This window comes from Myzus persicae, unplaced genomic scaffold (assembly GCF_001856785.1).
Source record: "Myzus persicae strain clone G006 unplaced genomic scaffold, MPER_G0061.0, whole genome shotgun sequence".
NCBI lineage: Eukaryota > Metazoa > Arthropoda > Insecta > Hemiptera > Aphididae > Myzus > Myzus persicae.
Genome location: NW_019103862.1, coordinates 130,939 through 146,297, shown reverse-complemented (window position 1 = coordinate 146,297; position 15,359 = coordinate 130,939). Strand labels below are relative to the sequence as shown.

The window sequence follows — 15,359 nt, the reverse complement described above, 5'->3', positions numbered from 1 at the left end:
GATCAATTGTCACCTGTCAGCTAATAAAATACGTCAATGACATAAAACTTGTACGTCAGTATATGATAGGATAATAGGGTATGTGTAATATATGTACGACAACGATAATGAATTGTTAATTTTATTTTATTGTCGTTGTACACTGCATAGACTATAGAGTACCTATTAGTCATGACTCGTGAGACTACGAGAGATTATGTATTCAATAATAAATATTATAGTAAATAGAGGATTGGTTGAAAAAACGTATGGTTGCAAAATGCAAAGTGACATAGTTTGTTATCTAATATCTGAAGTATTATACTAATTTAAAACTATTTATTTTACATAAACGCAATACCTATTCTTTTTTTTATCGAAATTCTCGTCAAACGATATTTTTAAATTTAATTAAAACGTATTTTTCTGTCACCATCTAGGTACGTACCTATTGAGTACTTTTAATACTATATTCTGTCTAATAGCTGATAGGTATATTATATTTTTGTTTAAATATAAGTAAATTAAATAAGTTTTAGTTATGTACTTTATTCTTTGATAAATAATATAATCATAATCTAAATTATTTACTAAAGAAAATGTGAGAAATTTTTAATAACGTGTTGTTCCTACTTATTATAATAATTGGTAGCCAGTAGGTAGTTATCATCAGTATCCCATTTGTGATACTTTTTAAATTGAAATGTATTTCTGCAAAGTAAGACATTTGCTATGATCCACTGAAAGTGGTCTGTTAGCTTCAACTATACTAATTAGTAATTATTTAATTGTATGATTGATACAAATGATTTATGATTAACAGTGTTAACAGATAGGTCACAAATATTATCATACCGATGTGTCATTGCATATAATGTAAAATACGAATGTTTTCACCATGCGTGAGCAGGTAATTCATAATGTGGTATAACAACTTAATTAACATTACATAACTTCTATATGTATACTAAATAAATATCTACATATTCTCAAATTCATAGATGACGAATTATTTATTATTTTTACTAGTAAATACAAAAACTAATTTTGTTAATTACAAATTAAATCATTAAACATACACACATTGTATTATGAATATTGTTTATGCCTAATTGAATAGCTTCTATAGTTGCATGCTGTCACATAAAACAATTGGACATTTACCACAAATCGTACTTATCCACTAACGAAGTTTGATGGAAATATTTTGTAGATTTCCAGGAAATTTAATAAATATAAAATGAACAATTTCTTATTTTGGTCTTGACATTTTTATTTGAAAAATCAACTACCTACCTAACAGAAAATTAGTTGTAATATTAGAAGGTAGGTGCCTATATAAGTATATTCCATTAATTTTGTAAAATGACTACCTACTAAATTATTATGTTCACAATTATTTTGAAAATACAGGGATTTAGAGCGGCTATTAAGAGACATAGTACCCCTTACAGTTAATTAAATTTCTACATTATCATCATTTTGATTTAATTTTATATATTTGTTATATCTTCTAAGTTATAATGATAAATCCACCAGACACCGTTTTTGGACCAATAATTAATGTTTCACAATTTTATGCCTTTCTCCATATATTTTATTTTTGATAAGCATACCTAGAAAGAATTATATTATATTGATAGAATAGAAAAGTATAATTTTTTTAAATAGTAGTAAAAAATTAAAAAACAAACTCTATTAGAGCTCAGGTGTGAAATTAAATTTTATCAGGAACCGTCAAATTATTCAATTTGTTTTCTCAAAATTTGAATTGGTTTATTTGAAAATTGAAAGTCATTATGTTTCAAATGAACAATAACCATTGATTTCAGACTACCGAAGTCAAACCCTGTTGGCCGTGGACTGTGGTCGCCGGTCGGCACTTGGCGGTCGGTAGTTGCCCGCCGTGTTTGATCCGTCGTTGGGTTGTTCTGCGGTGCTACGCACAAATCTCCCTCCCCTTTTCCAAGCCGAGGAGCGTTGAACCATTTAAATACGCATTACAAATACTGTGATACAATATGCACATACACACACACGCACCACTGTAAACCAGTTTTATTTGGTACGACTCGACGGTGATTACTGAGTAGTCGGTCTACAATATATTATTATTTATTTATTATTTTAGGAAATAATATAACCTTCCAGCAAAACAGACTTTCTGCTCTTCGGAGAACAATATTATTTAAGTACTTACATGCGATTTTGGATTTTTCAAGAAAGATTCAATACTTGTTTAGTGACGCAGACTAAATTAATTAATTACCATAAAAAAAAAAATATATTTTTTAATCATTCAGGTTACATGATTAACTTACTGTTACCTCGGTCTAAGATGATGCTGGACAATTTTGGATTTACCTTCTTTTTTATCCTTGAGAGTTGAGAATTTGGGACTCTATGGCGTATGATATTTGTGTCTAGCATTCATTAAAATAATTTAAAACTTAAAAAAACTAACTAATTATTGTGACAAGTACCTAATGATATTTATAAAGTAGCCCGTGAATTAACTCACAAGGTCATTATAGCATTTCTAATGAATATTACATGACTATTTACATTTCTTCTACTTATTATACGATTGTTGTGGAACTACAATTTGGTTTTTAACATTGACAATTTGGCTACTGAATGAAATTTTTAAGAAAAGGATGTTCGATAATATATTATATTGTTATCGTTGTTTTTATCTATATAGGTACTCAATTTAAAACTTAAACTTTTTTTAAATTATTTTTTTGAAACTAATTGTTCAAATAGAATTATTAAACATTTGTAGGTCATAATTTATTTTGCGGAAATTGTTACATGGGTTTTTTAAAAGGTGATTTTTTTGCTCTTGATTTTTTTTTTGAACCTTTATGTACATTTTGGGTTGTCCTTGGATCATATTTTGCGCTGATGGTCGACAGGTGATACAAGTATACCGAGTGAAGAATGTATTTGTTCTCTTTGTTGAATAGCACAAATACATACCAGGTGCAGCATAATAATAAACCAGCCTATTAAATGAATAGAGACCAACTTAACTCTACTATATATATACCAAGTGGCAAGTATCATAATGTACAAGAAAAATACAAATAAAAAAATAAGAATAGGTATATTACCTAACCAATATTTTTCCTACATTATAAATAATTTTTCATATAATTTTAACCAATGTTCTCATATTTTCTTCTTTGGACCATGACAATTTTGTATGTGGAATATTTTTTTTAAAGCGATGGCATAATAATTTATAACACAAAATATTAAGTTGAGACTTATATGAATAATATATTTACCTACTTAAAATGTTTCTCAGGAATTTAATAATTTTTAAAAATCATAATATATTAATAGATATGTTTAACGTATGTGTAATAGTTTGTATTAGGGGAAACTTAATACTTACGTTTAAGAAATTATAAGTGTGTAAAGTTTATAACGCGTACGATGTATATCTTGAGCTTGACCACTGGTGTTATTTATGTTAATATATTTGAATAAATATTCCAAATATATTAACATAACTTCACCACAATTCAATGAAAATGGAACGTTACTTACGATAATATAATGTTATAGTGATATTAGAAGTTAGTTATAAACACACAAGGGGTCAACTTAAGTTTTTCGAGCTACACACGAAAAAAATATTGGAGTGGAGCAAGAAAAATATGTTAGGTTTAATATACATATTTTATTAGTGCTTATGCACAAATATATTTACCTATACATCACAGTATTAGCTACTTACGAGAAACCTTGTATTACATTTGCTACCCTTATTTTTAAAAATTGAACATTTTATAAATTTTTAACTACAAAATTATTTTCAAATTTTCTCGAATTGACTAACTTTCGACAAAAATATCAAGACCCATCTATACAGTTATTCGTATTTGAATTATAACACAATAGAAATTCGTTTAATAAGAAATCGTTATTTTATTTCAATTTCATCAAAATTTAAACATAAGATGACTCTCATAAAAATATTTCTGGAATTATATTCAACTTTTTTAAATACAATTCTAAAAATCACAACTTATAAGGCCCCTTGTATAACCGTAGGTATTAACACTGAACATTATATGAATTTTTAACAACAAAATGATTTGCGAATGTTCCCGATTTTGACGAATTTTGTCAATATTTTAACTTTTAGTGCTTATAAAAAAAATAATGTAACCATATATTTTCCAAGTTTTTTTATTTGGTTTATGAAAAACTTATGAGGAACTTCGCATTAAATTTCCAAGGTTTTTGACCGACTGAGAAAAAATGGTTAATGCCATTTAAAGAAAAATATATTTAAAAATATATATTACATAATATTTACATATATACGTAATATAAAATAACTAATGACTCTAGATAAGTCAATATATTTTGAAGATTTTGTGGTTTATATAAAATGATAATATAAAAATTTTAAAATAAAATACTTTGGTAATACTAATGGTACTTTCGAGTTACACCAAAAAAACCAAAATACTGTATCGTATGGTTATATTGAATACTGGTGCTGTAAAAATTCCCATTTTCTCTTTGTATTGTTTTTTGTTTTTCACTTTTAATTTTTTACTTTTGAACCCCCACCCCCTAGTCCTAATTAAGTCTACTTTATTACCAGAAACTAACTCAAAATTAAAAATAAAAGCATTTTAATTGCCCCAAAAAGTGATTAGAAACAGAAAAAAATGAAAAAAAAACAAGCATCACTGTAAAATCAATTCCATCTATTTGCTCTTCTCAGAATTAAGAAAATGCTGAAATATTTTCACAATAATAGTTAATAGTTATACATAAAATCAAATTTTTATATTGTTGCTATTCAAAAACAATAAATTAAAATTTTTATAGACATGATACAATTTTAAAAGTATTTTGGATTTCTTATAAAGCTTTTCATAGAAATTTTAAACTGTCAACTCTTTTAGTTTTTATTCTATTTATGTCTGACAAAATTATTGTTTGTAAGGATAAAAACTTGACGATTTGACACAAGGTTCTTCGCAAGTTTTTCTTAGAACCATTGACTATATTTTCAAACATTTATAATATTGTTATATATTTACTTAATAAGTATTGACCCCGAAAACACAAAATTATTCAAAGTATAATATCATCAAATAAATACAAACATCACTTTTATTAAATAGTTAAAACCGTTTGTTAACTGCAGTACTTCGTGACTGCCGAAGCACTTTCCCTCTCGTCCGTGTTAACATGTTGACGGTCTCCTCATGTTTTTTCACATTCAATAAAATAACAGTTAAGTTATAACGTACTAAATTATTTTACTATCGTAAAGTCACATTACTTTTTTATGGACATTTGATATCTAAAACGTGAGTTGTTTTGTCGGCATAATATAGATTGACGACTGTCTCTACTGAGAAACTTTTATGATTTTTAAATTAAAATTTTAATGATTTATCATTGAATTTGAATTCAATACATTTATTACAGTGACCTACCTATGGTGGGATACACTCGACACCTTCTTTACAACAGAGTAAGGTCCCAGGTTTTTTAAGATTATTTTTGTTGTTGAAATAATAGTCTGTACTCTGTACTTCATAACAAGATTAAATATAATATCTAGCTACCTAGGAACCTATATGTAATACCATTTATGTTAATTATTTCAGAGATTTTTAATTCAAAGCCATTTTTACCATAAAATTACATTTCTATTCTACGGTATGTCGGTGTATTGACTTATAAGTCATTAATATATTAACTTCATTAACATATTATATTATTGTAATTATTTATATTGTATAATTCATAGAGCTTGGATATTTATGAATTTTGGTAATAGTATTTTAGCACTACAAGAATTACCTATACCAAAGTATGACATTATTTTGATTTATGAAGTGTAGATTTCAAATCTGAAAATCTAAAAAACCTATTTTGAAAATATCTCAGAAAAAAGTTAGTATCTAACCTTAGTTTAAGATAAATCTTAAATACGTAGGTATTGGTAAATTAAATTAATTGTGGTAGTGTTTTAATTTATAGTATATATAAAATATATTCAGCATTTGTCAAATAATTATTTTAGCCTACACACACCATCCTTCTCTAAAGTATAGTTTGCGTTCGCAGGAATTTATCAAGTCTGATTGACCCAGAAAAAATTCAAGGGGGTCTGCCTCTTATTCGTATCTGCCCTAATGACTAATGAGTAACGTTTGGTAATTCGGAGTTTGAAAAATAAAAAACCCGAGTAAAGATTATTGTACCTATTCTATAATTATAAATTATAATATAATGTATGCATTTTTTCTAGTACAAATACATTATAGGTACTTAGTTAATAGTTAAACACTATTTTAATATTAGGTACCTACAAAAAGAAAAAACCAAAATTAGTTAATTAATATTTTGTGGAAATAGTACCTAGCCAAAAATTAGACTTTTAAAAAGTGTTAATAACTTATTAATAATAAGTGACTAAGGGCCCGGAAGTTCATACATTCAAAATTTTAAAAATATGCATTTTATTTTATTTTTTGTAAGGTTTATTAAGTTTTTGGTAGAACTAATAATCAAAAGAAGGGGGAAAAGATGCACAATTTTATTAATATGAAATATGTTGTATTTATTATTTATATCTTAGAAATTCAACTAAATACAGCCTAAGAATAATTACAACGAAACCTTGTGCTGGAATAGAGCTCAGAAAGGATGTGGTATCACGACAGTGTGATACATTACAATTTTTGAAGTGGGAACATATGAAATAATTCATTAAACCATATCATGAATGGTTGGCATTTTTGATTGCTTCCAAAAGTAAACATAATAGTTCTACGGATACGATGGAGTATTTGAGAATAATATAAACAATATATTATTATTACCGAAATACTATCGGGACATAAATTATATAATATTAAAGTACGGCTTAATAATTTTAAATAAGTTTTTAATTTCTATTCTCGACGTTTTTGTTATTAAGTTTTCATTAAAGACATATTTTTCAACAAATATATTTTGAAGTAAACTCAGTCCTATATTTTCATGAAATATTATTTAAAAAAATAAGAACATAATGAATTACGTAAAATGCAATTTTATTTTAAAATACGTATGTTTAAGTAAAAAACTTCTAAATATGCAAAAATATTTAAACTGAAATTTCATTTTTGAACTCATTAGGTCGTGCTTCAAATTTATAGCTGAGCCAGCAACTTTTTGATGTACTTAGTAAAAACATGCAAATGTATAAACTTCCGGACCCTAGGTCACTAATTACACTATATTAATACTTACTGACGCATAACCAATTAAAATGTGTATTTTTTAAAATTTCCCTCTCATATTCTAGGAATAGTCAATCTGTGTTTTACAGTAGCCAGTAAGTAAACAACATAGGCGTGGCCAGACTTTCTTGTCAAGTGTTGCTAAAATGTCACAAAAGTTGAAAAGTTCCAAAAATTAAAAATTTTATTTAATGAGTTGTTTATTTTATCAATTAGATATTTTTACAGAGTAGTAAATGGTAATTTATATATTTCTTACATTATAAATAATTAAAAATATTAAATAAACTAATTAAATCAAACATATAAAAAATTGTAAATTATACATTAAAAATATAAAATAATACAATATTACAATATCAAACGTCTGTTGTGAGGAATGATATTTTTGAACTCATCAATTATATTATCATAGTCAAGTTCTGATAATAATTCATTTTAATATTTTATTATTTTTATTATATTCAAATAATCACTGTGCGTGTCAGAAGATTTTCAGTAAAATTTCAAAAGATTGAATGGAAAACAAAACAATATAAAAAAATTATCACTTATCATTTAATAATAAAATTATCACTATTACAATTTAACAAGATGCCAAGATACCATGATACCATAATTTCGTGGTGTAAACTAGTGGTGTATACTACGGTTATCTACTGTTGAGAACCGATCTATGTATACCGAGATTATGAAACCACGATATTGATAACAATTACACCCATAGGCCATAGACATTAATATTAGGTTTTTATATTTTAAAGTTTTAACAACAGCTGTAGTAGCCGTGCTTTAAACTAAAATACAAATTGTCAAATTGATGTTACTTAATACTTGGTAGTATACTAGTATGATAAATCATCTAACAAAAGTTCAGGTGTTGTTATAGCATACCCAGCAACACCCGTAAACACGCCTATGGTAAACAATAATTTAAACTATTTGCTTTGAGTGCTTTGTAGGTTGTTACTAGCAGCCTGGAGGTATAAAATTATTATTCATCTAACCTGTATGGTTTAAATTATGATATAAAAAATAAATATGATTGAGTAGAGTAGTTATAACTTGTAGACTTGTTGTATCTACGTATGAGATAATGCGTGGTATTGATATCGTGATACACGTACTATAATCTATATTAAGTGGAATGTTGTATGTACGTATAGATCATCTAATATAATATGATAGCACACCAGTATGGCTTAATGACCGTATACCAATCATTACTAACATTAGTAGGTACAGGTATAGGTATGTACAGTGTACACTGATATTTGTGTAATTTATTTTTTGAGGGTCAAACTTAAACCGAAACACTTGGTTTTAGAAATAAGAATAAAATCCACTTCTGACTCGAATTCAACTAGCAACTGCGTGAAACACAAACAGTTTTTTCAATTGATCGTCATCTGCTAGCAGACACCTTCTGAACCCCTAATACCAGATTCTCATTCTACCGACCAAAAGTACCAACAGCGACGTCCTGCACTATTTTATACATTTTATTTACTAAGTGTTCGTTGTTTTTCCTCTTGATTTTCAAGTACCAAGTTTTGTTTTGAGAAACACTGTAGGGTGTAAGCGTAGATAGTAATTCATTTTTATGAATATTTGAAATATTCGTGTATTTGCCTAGTAATTTCAATGTAAATATTTTATTGTAGACTCAAAACTATAATTCATATACACATATATTGTTTATTATTTCGTCCCTTTCAAGTAGTTATTTTAAGTGTTGACATTGATAAAATTTAAGCAATAAATGTTATTTTGAAATGAAACTTTTATTGAGATAAAACTGTTTATTGTTCTATCAGTTTAGCAATAATGTAGCATTGATTATTAATTATTATATTATAAACTATTAGTAAAATGTTGTTATATTATAAATGTATATTTATTGTAGAATAATATATAACAATAATAAAATAGTTAATAATCTATATATATAAGAATCTACCTTGATTTTGGAGACGAAGGAAACCGGTTTTGAACCATCATTATAATAATAATAATAATTAACTAATTACCAATTATTTTCATGTATGCGCCGATAACGATGTCTGTTTCTTTTTTTTTATTTTATAATCATTGTATTATTTGTATAGCCAAAAAATAGTCTTATGTTTTTAAATTAAATTATAAAAAAATAATTTCTCCCGGAGGAAGATCGGGCAGCTAGTTAAATACCTATGACTGATACACATTTTGTACATTTGCCTATATGCAAGGTTAAACGAGTTGACAATTGTTTGAAAGTTAATACAGAATAATTTAGGTTAAAAGTTATAATTTTACATTTTTAACTTTTAACAGTTAATATTTTCACCAATAAAATTATTTGATATGAATTTTGTCACCATTTGAATTTTAAATGCTTATAACGAAAATTGTACAAATGTAATTTTAATATTTTTCAACCGATATTGTAAATATATATCAGGAACCTTTTAATATATTTTCAATTTTTTTGACAGATCGAAAATGTTTGTATCGACATTAGTTTAAAAAAACAAATAATAATCTAAAATTTCATATGCCTATAGATAGTTTAACATGAGTCAAAATATTTTAAAAATTGTATGGTGTATAGAAAATGCAGATACAAACATTTATTGAAAATTTCATGTATCTACGATATTGTTTTTTAGATTTACATAAAAAATCAAAATTGATTTTGTAAAAAACCGGGTTTCCGTACAAATTCCCATTTTTCCTTAATTTTTTGTTTTTTCTGCCGCTTTTGAATATTATTGGGAATTTCGTTGCTTTTGATCCTTAGAGTACCAACTAGATCCATTTTCCTACCAGTAAAGAAAATCGAAGCACGTTTACTGTTCCAAAACATTATGACGGACACAAAAAAAAATAAAATAAGAAAACACTTATCATGTAAAATGAATACATTCATGGCCCCGATCAGAATCTAAAATGAACTTGATTGATCAATGATTAAAAATAAATAGGTATTACTTAAATCTCCAAAAAAATTTGCTTGGTTGTTTTGAAGTGTAGTAAGTTCAATTTTTGTCGGTACAAGATAGCGCAGATTACAATATAATGCACTTTTATTAAGTTGTATGTGGCACAAACTATAACCTTAAAAAGTGGTGGAAATTACCAAAATACATTTTTAGATGTGACGCAAATTACATATATAATATATATATTTTTTGTTTTTGGTTTAAATTACATAGGTATGCCTGGTTTACTTAGTACTAGTATGATAAGGCCTAATTGTTTGTTATAGTTGTTTGATAGTTATTTAATATTTTATGTCACCTTCTGCACCACTTATAGCTGCAGCGTATGAATATCACAAATCTCTAACCAAAATATGTAATTTTTTTAATGGTTTTCTATTTTTTTATTTTTAAGTGCTAATGGCCATATTATGTGGTGCAATACTAAAAGAAAAAAATTAAGAGTAAATTGAATTAATATTAATTTAATGAAAATAAAACACAATATAATTACCTTATGTAAATTATTTTCTTAAAAAGTATGGTGTAGGTTATTTATTTGTATTGAGGTAAGCATATTATCATAATTCATAGTGGTGCTTAATGCAAAAACCACTGACTCTTGTTCGATAGTAGTTTTACTATCAAATGTGCGTTTTCACAAATTTCTAAATGGCTTTAAATCATAATAATAGGTACTACGCGTGTTACTATTCTTGGTCCATTAGACCAGAAAAACTCCTTCAATTGTGTATCTTCATTACCAATTCAATCAACACCATCGTTCAATAGGATTAATTGATAAGTTCTACAACATTATTACTTATTAATCTTATGTTGAATAATTATTTGTTATGATTATTTAATAGCAGTATTTTTTTAAATACTTGAGGATAAAATTAATCAAAAATGATTTTCCTCTACAGTCTCCGGTAACAGCTTATTTTAGGTACGAGTATACAACAACAATTTAATATATTTAACATCGTCCTTCAGGAAAATACTTTCAAGGGTTTTTTTGTTGAGTAAGACTTGATTTTCTTCAACTACAACAATATTAGAATACCGAAGTGTGTGGATAAACCTTGAACTGCGTGTCTACAAAAATGTAAAAATGAACATTCCATATTATGTTATTAAATTAAATATAGTAATCATAGGTAGCTAGGCTATGTACCTAAAGACTAAAATACTAAAAATATTTTAAACAATATTGTAATATTTTCCTACTAAAATTTATAAATGTATACTTATCTTTCAATAGCATTCCATCATCACCGACGAGTGGTTATCCTCACTCCTTAGTGGTGAGATGGGATATTTAAATATGTTATATATGTCTACTTACTGAAAATTATAAGTGCTTGGCCAATAAATGTTATTATTGGTATCATTATTATACTGTATGTTTTTTGTACGTAAATAATGATAATAATATAATATATAGTATAACCATAAAGGCATAAACCTACCGTGACAATTATTATGTCTGATCGGTGTATACAAAGTTTGATATTCATATGATATACATAATGCAACTTAATTCTACAAAAAAAATCCATTAACAAATTAAATCGTATAATAGTTATAGTGAAGGTATTTAAATTAATAAAACACTTAATTTCTTGTTTGCAAGCCAGATAAAGTTCGTCCACAGCCTGTCATTTGATGACGCTGGGTCTATTGTCTTTACCTCGTTGGGTATTTTATTTTTTTATGTATATATTAAAATCATATTTCATCAATTAATATTTAGGATATGCCTCGGCTGTCCATCATTTAAACTTTTAACTTTATCCTTGAATTTTTTTATTCTTATACACATTGCAGTATTCAGCAGTATAAATGGGTACATAATTGTTGTATAGTTGTTATAATATAATAATATATTTACAATAAATTATAATTGTACTTATGTGTTTTTTTGTAAAAAATGTGTTATTGAATTTCTGAGGTAGTGCTGGCCACTTCAATTTTGCTATAACTAATATTTGTTTGCATCCAAATAAATTGACAATTGTTCTATATTGTTGTCTAGTTTTCGTCTGTGCCATTTGGTGTCCTAACTTGAGTTCTAATTTACATTTACTTATTTATTAATTTGTAATTTATTAATTAATAATCATGCGTGAAATTTGTCACTTGCAAGCTGGCCAATGTGGAAACCAAATTGGAGCAAAGGTAATATATTTCGATTCTATATTATAAGACCTAACTTTCGAGCTCCAATTGGCATACAAATAACTGTGTGTATTATCACAAACATACAAAGTTGTATAGTTATTATAAATTACAATTACTAGTTTGAATAATTGTTTAGTTTTGGGAAGTAATATCCGACGAGCATGGCATTGACCCAACTGGATCATATCATGGAGATTCCGATCTACAGTTAGAAAGAATTAATGTATTTTACACTGAAGCACTTGGTAATAATTTTTAATAGAAAATATTTAATAGTAGGTATAATACAATTTTTATACTGAGTTGCATAAAAAATTGATTCATTTAATTTTAAAAAGCTTGTTATTTTCTTCGCTGCACGGAAAACATTGAAGCGTATTTTAATGATATATGTGTTTGATGCTCGCTGTTCCATACAACAAATATAGCGCAAAATAATTTTAATATTTCTAAAAATGCAGTTAATTGCAAAATTGGTTTGCAAAGTACTATTTATATATTTATTAATTGCATCTGTAATTCCCCAATTAGGTGACTTGAAATCGTTAAGAAAATAATCAATTTAATGGAATAACGATTGATTTATGTAACCTAGTAACGATTAACGAAATTATAATTTTAGTTAGTGTTTGCCATGCAACTGTAACAGTCAGAAAATATTTTTTTAGATTAGTTAATAGGTCTTTGACCGTAGTAATTAACGTAGTTAATTAAAATGTAGGCATATTAAAAAAAAATATATATACAATGTACATCACAAAAACATTTTAATCTATCAGGTGGTAAATACGTACCTCGAGCAGTGCTTGTTGATTTGGAACCTGGAACCATGGATTCGGTAAGATCTGGCCCTTTTGGTCAAATATTTCGACCAGATAATTTTGTTTTTGGGCAATCTGGTGCAGGGAATAACTGGGCTAAAGGACATTACACGGAAGGTGCTGAGTTAGTGGATTCAGTGCTAGATGTAGTCAGGTATATAAATATCATCATTATATTATTCGACTTTCAACCTCCACATTGATTATGATTTTAACAATATCGTCTTTCAGGAAAGAAGCAGAAAGTTGTGACTGCTTGCAAGGATTCCAATTGACTCATTCGTTAGGTGGTGGAACTGGTTCCGGGATGGGCACACTTTTGATATCGAAAATTCGCGAAGAATACCCGGACAGGATCATGACTACATATAGCGTAGTTCCTTCGCCCAAGGTATTAAACATCTTCGAAATGTGCTGCAAGTTTTTTAAACTGCATGAATATGTTAGTTTCTCTAATTTAATGGACCATATCCGACACAGGTATCCGACACAGTTGTGGAACCATACAATACCACGTTGTCCGTACACCAGTTGGTAGAGAACACCGACAAAACATTTTGCATCGATAACGAAGCGCTGTATGATATATGCTTTCGGACACTAAAGCTCACCACTCCTACTTACGGTGACCTGAATCACTTGGTATCGGCAGCAATGTGCGGCGTGACCACTTGTTTCCGGTTTCCTGGGCAGCTAAATTCAGACCTCCGGAAGCTGGCCGTCAACATGGTACCTTTCCCACGTCTGCACTTCTTCATCACTGGCTTTGCACCGCTTACATCCCGTGGAAGTCAACAGTACCGTGCTCTCACCGTCCCGGAACTGGTGCAGCAGATGTTCGACGCCAAGAACATGATGGCCGCGTGTGACCCTAGGCACGGCCGGTACTTGACGGCCGCGAGCATATTCCGGGGACGTATGTCCATGAAAGAGGTCGATGAGCAGATGCTAAATATACAGACCAAGAACTCCAGTTACTTCGTCGAATGGATACCGAACAACACGAAGACAGCGGTGTGCGATATACCACCCAGGGGCCTTAAGATGTCGGCCACATTCATCGGCAACACAACAGCTATCCAGGAGATGTTCAAGCGCGTGTCTGAACAGTTTACATCCATGTTCCGGCGCAAGGCTTTCTTGCACTGGTACACCGGCGAAGGTATGGACGAGATGGAGTTCACTGAAGCTGAGTCAAACATGAACGATCTGGTATCCGAATACCAACAGTACCAGGACGCGACCATCGATGAGGATGGTGAAGGAGATGACGACGATGAGGATGCCGAAGCGTAAATCCTTATCGTCTATATATTCGATAACAATTTAAAAAACAGACACTTATTTATGAAATAAAACAATATTTATGACACAGCTCATAAATGCTTTATGAATATTCCAATTTTAAGTATTTTTAAGTTGTTGCTATTATTTTTTAACGACTTTGTTGGTCATAATTTAGTGGAATAACTTGTCGTATCTGTGGTACTTAGTGTCTTAGTACTGACTTGTTTTTATTAATTTTTCAAGAAGCTATTGGGTCCCACGTCCTATTGAGCATTTGCCTTGGGTACAATTAGAAAAAAAGGTTTAGTGATACCTCATACCCATAGGTAATAGGCACAACCAGGGATGGGCAAGATACTCAAAAATCAATAACGCGATACTAGATACTACATACTTGATACTTACATTTTAAGTATTTAGATACTCGATACATTTGAAAAAATTAGTCATAGCCTACGAGGCTACGACGCACAGGATTTTTAAAAAATGTTATTCATACATAATTAGGTAGGTTGTGAATCTAGACAAATACATTTAACTTTAAATTTCTAAATATTAGTTAAGTATAAATATTAAATATATTATAATAAGTCAATCGTTAAATTAAATAAATAAATAAATAATAATAAAAATAAATTACAGGTATCATCACACCGAATACTGAATAGTATATTATATGACACGACAAAAAACGTTAAATGCATTTAACTTTAAAATTCCAAATATTAATTAAGTATAAATATATCATTATAAGTCAATTGTTAAATTACATCAATAAATAATAGATATCATATCGATTAGTATATGGCACGACAAAAAACATACGGTAAAGACGTAAAGTCCCATTCAACGTG

General features: G+C 28.2%; 1 protein-coding gene across 1 annotated transcript; it reads left to right on the top strand.

Moving 5' to 3' along the window:
* Window positions 1–12,337: 12,337 nt before the first annotated feature.
* Window positions 12,338–14,514, top strand: LOC111035562 (tubulin beta chain-like). Its single transcript, XM_022317232.1, has 5 exons — window positions 12,338–12,394; window positions 12,534–12,642; window positions 13,177–13,372; window positions 13,450–13,609; window positions 13,699–14,514. Exons 1-5 carry the CDS (start codon window positions 12,338–12,340, stop codon window positions 14,512–14,514), a joined length of 1,338 nt encoding a protein of 445 aa, XP_022172924.1.
* Window positions 14,515–15,359: the final 845 nt, after the last annotated feature.

Coding starts and splice junctions, on each gene's coding strand:
- LOC111035562 (XM_022317232.1), top strand. CDS start 12,338: ATGCGTGAAATTTGTCACTTGCAAGCTGGCCAATGTGGAAACCAAATT. Junction 12,395..12,533: donor GAAACCAAATTGGAGCAAAG/GTAATATATTTC, acceptor ATAATTGTTTAG/TTTTGGGAAGTAATATCCGA. Junction 13,610..13,698: donor GCGTAGTTCCTTCGCCCAAG/GTATTAAACATC, acceptor TATCCGACACAG/GTATCCGACACAGTTGTGGA.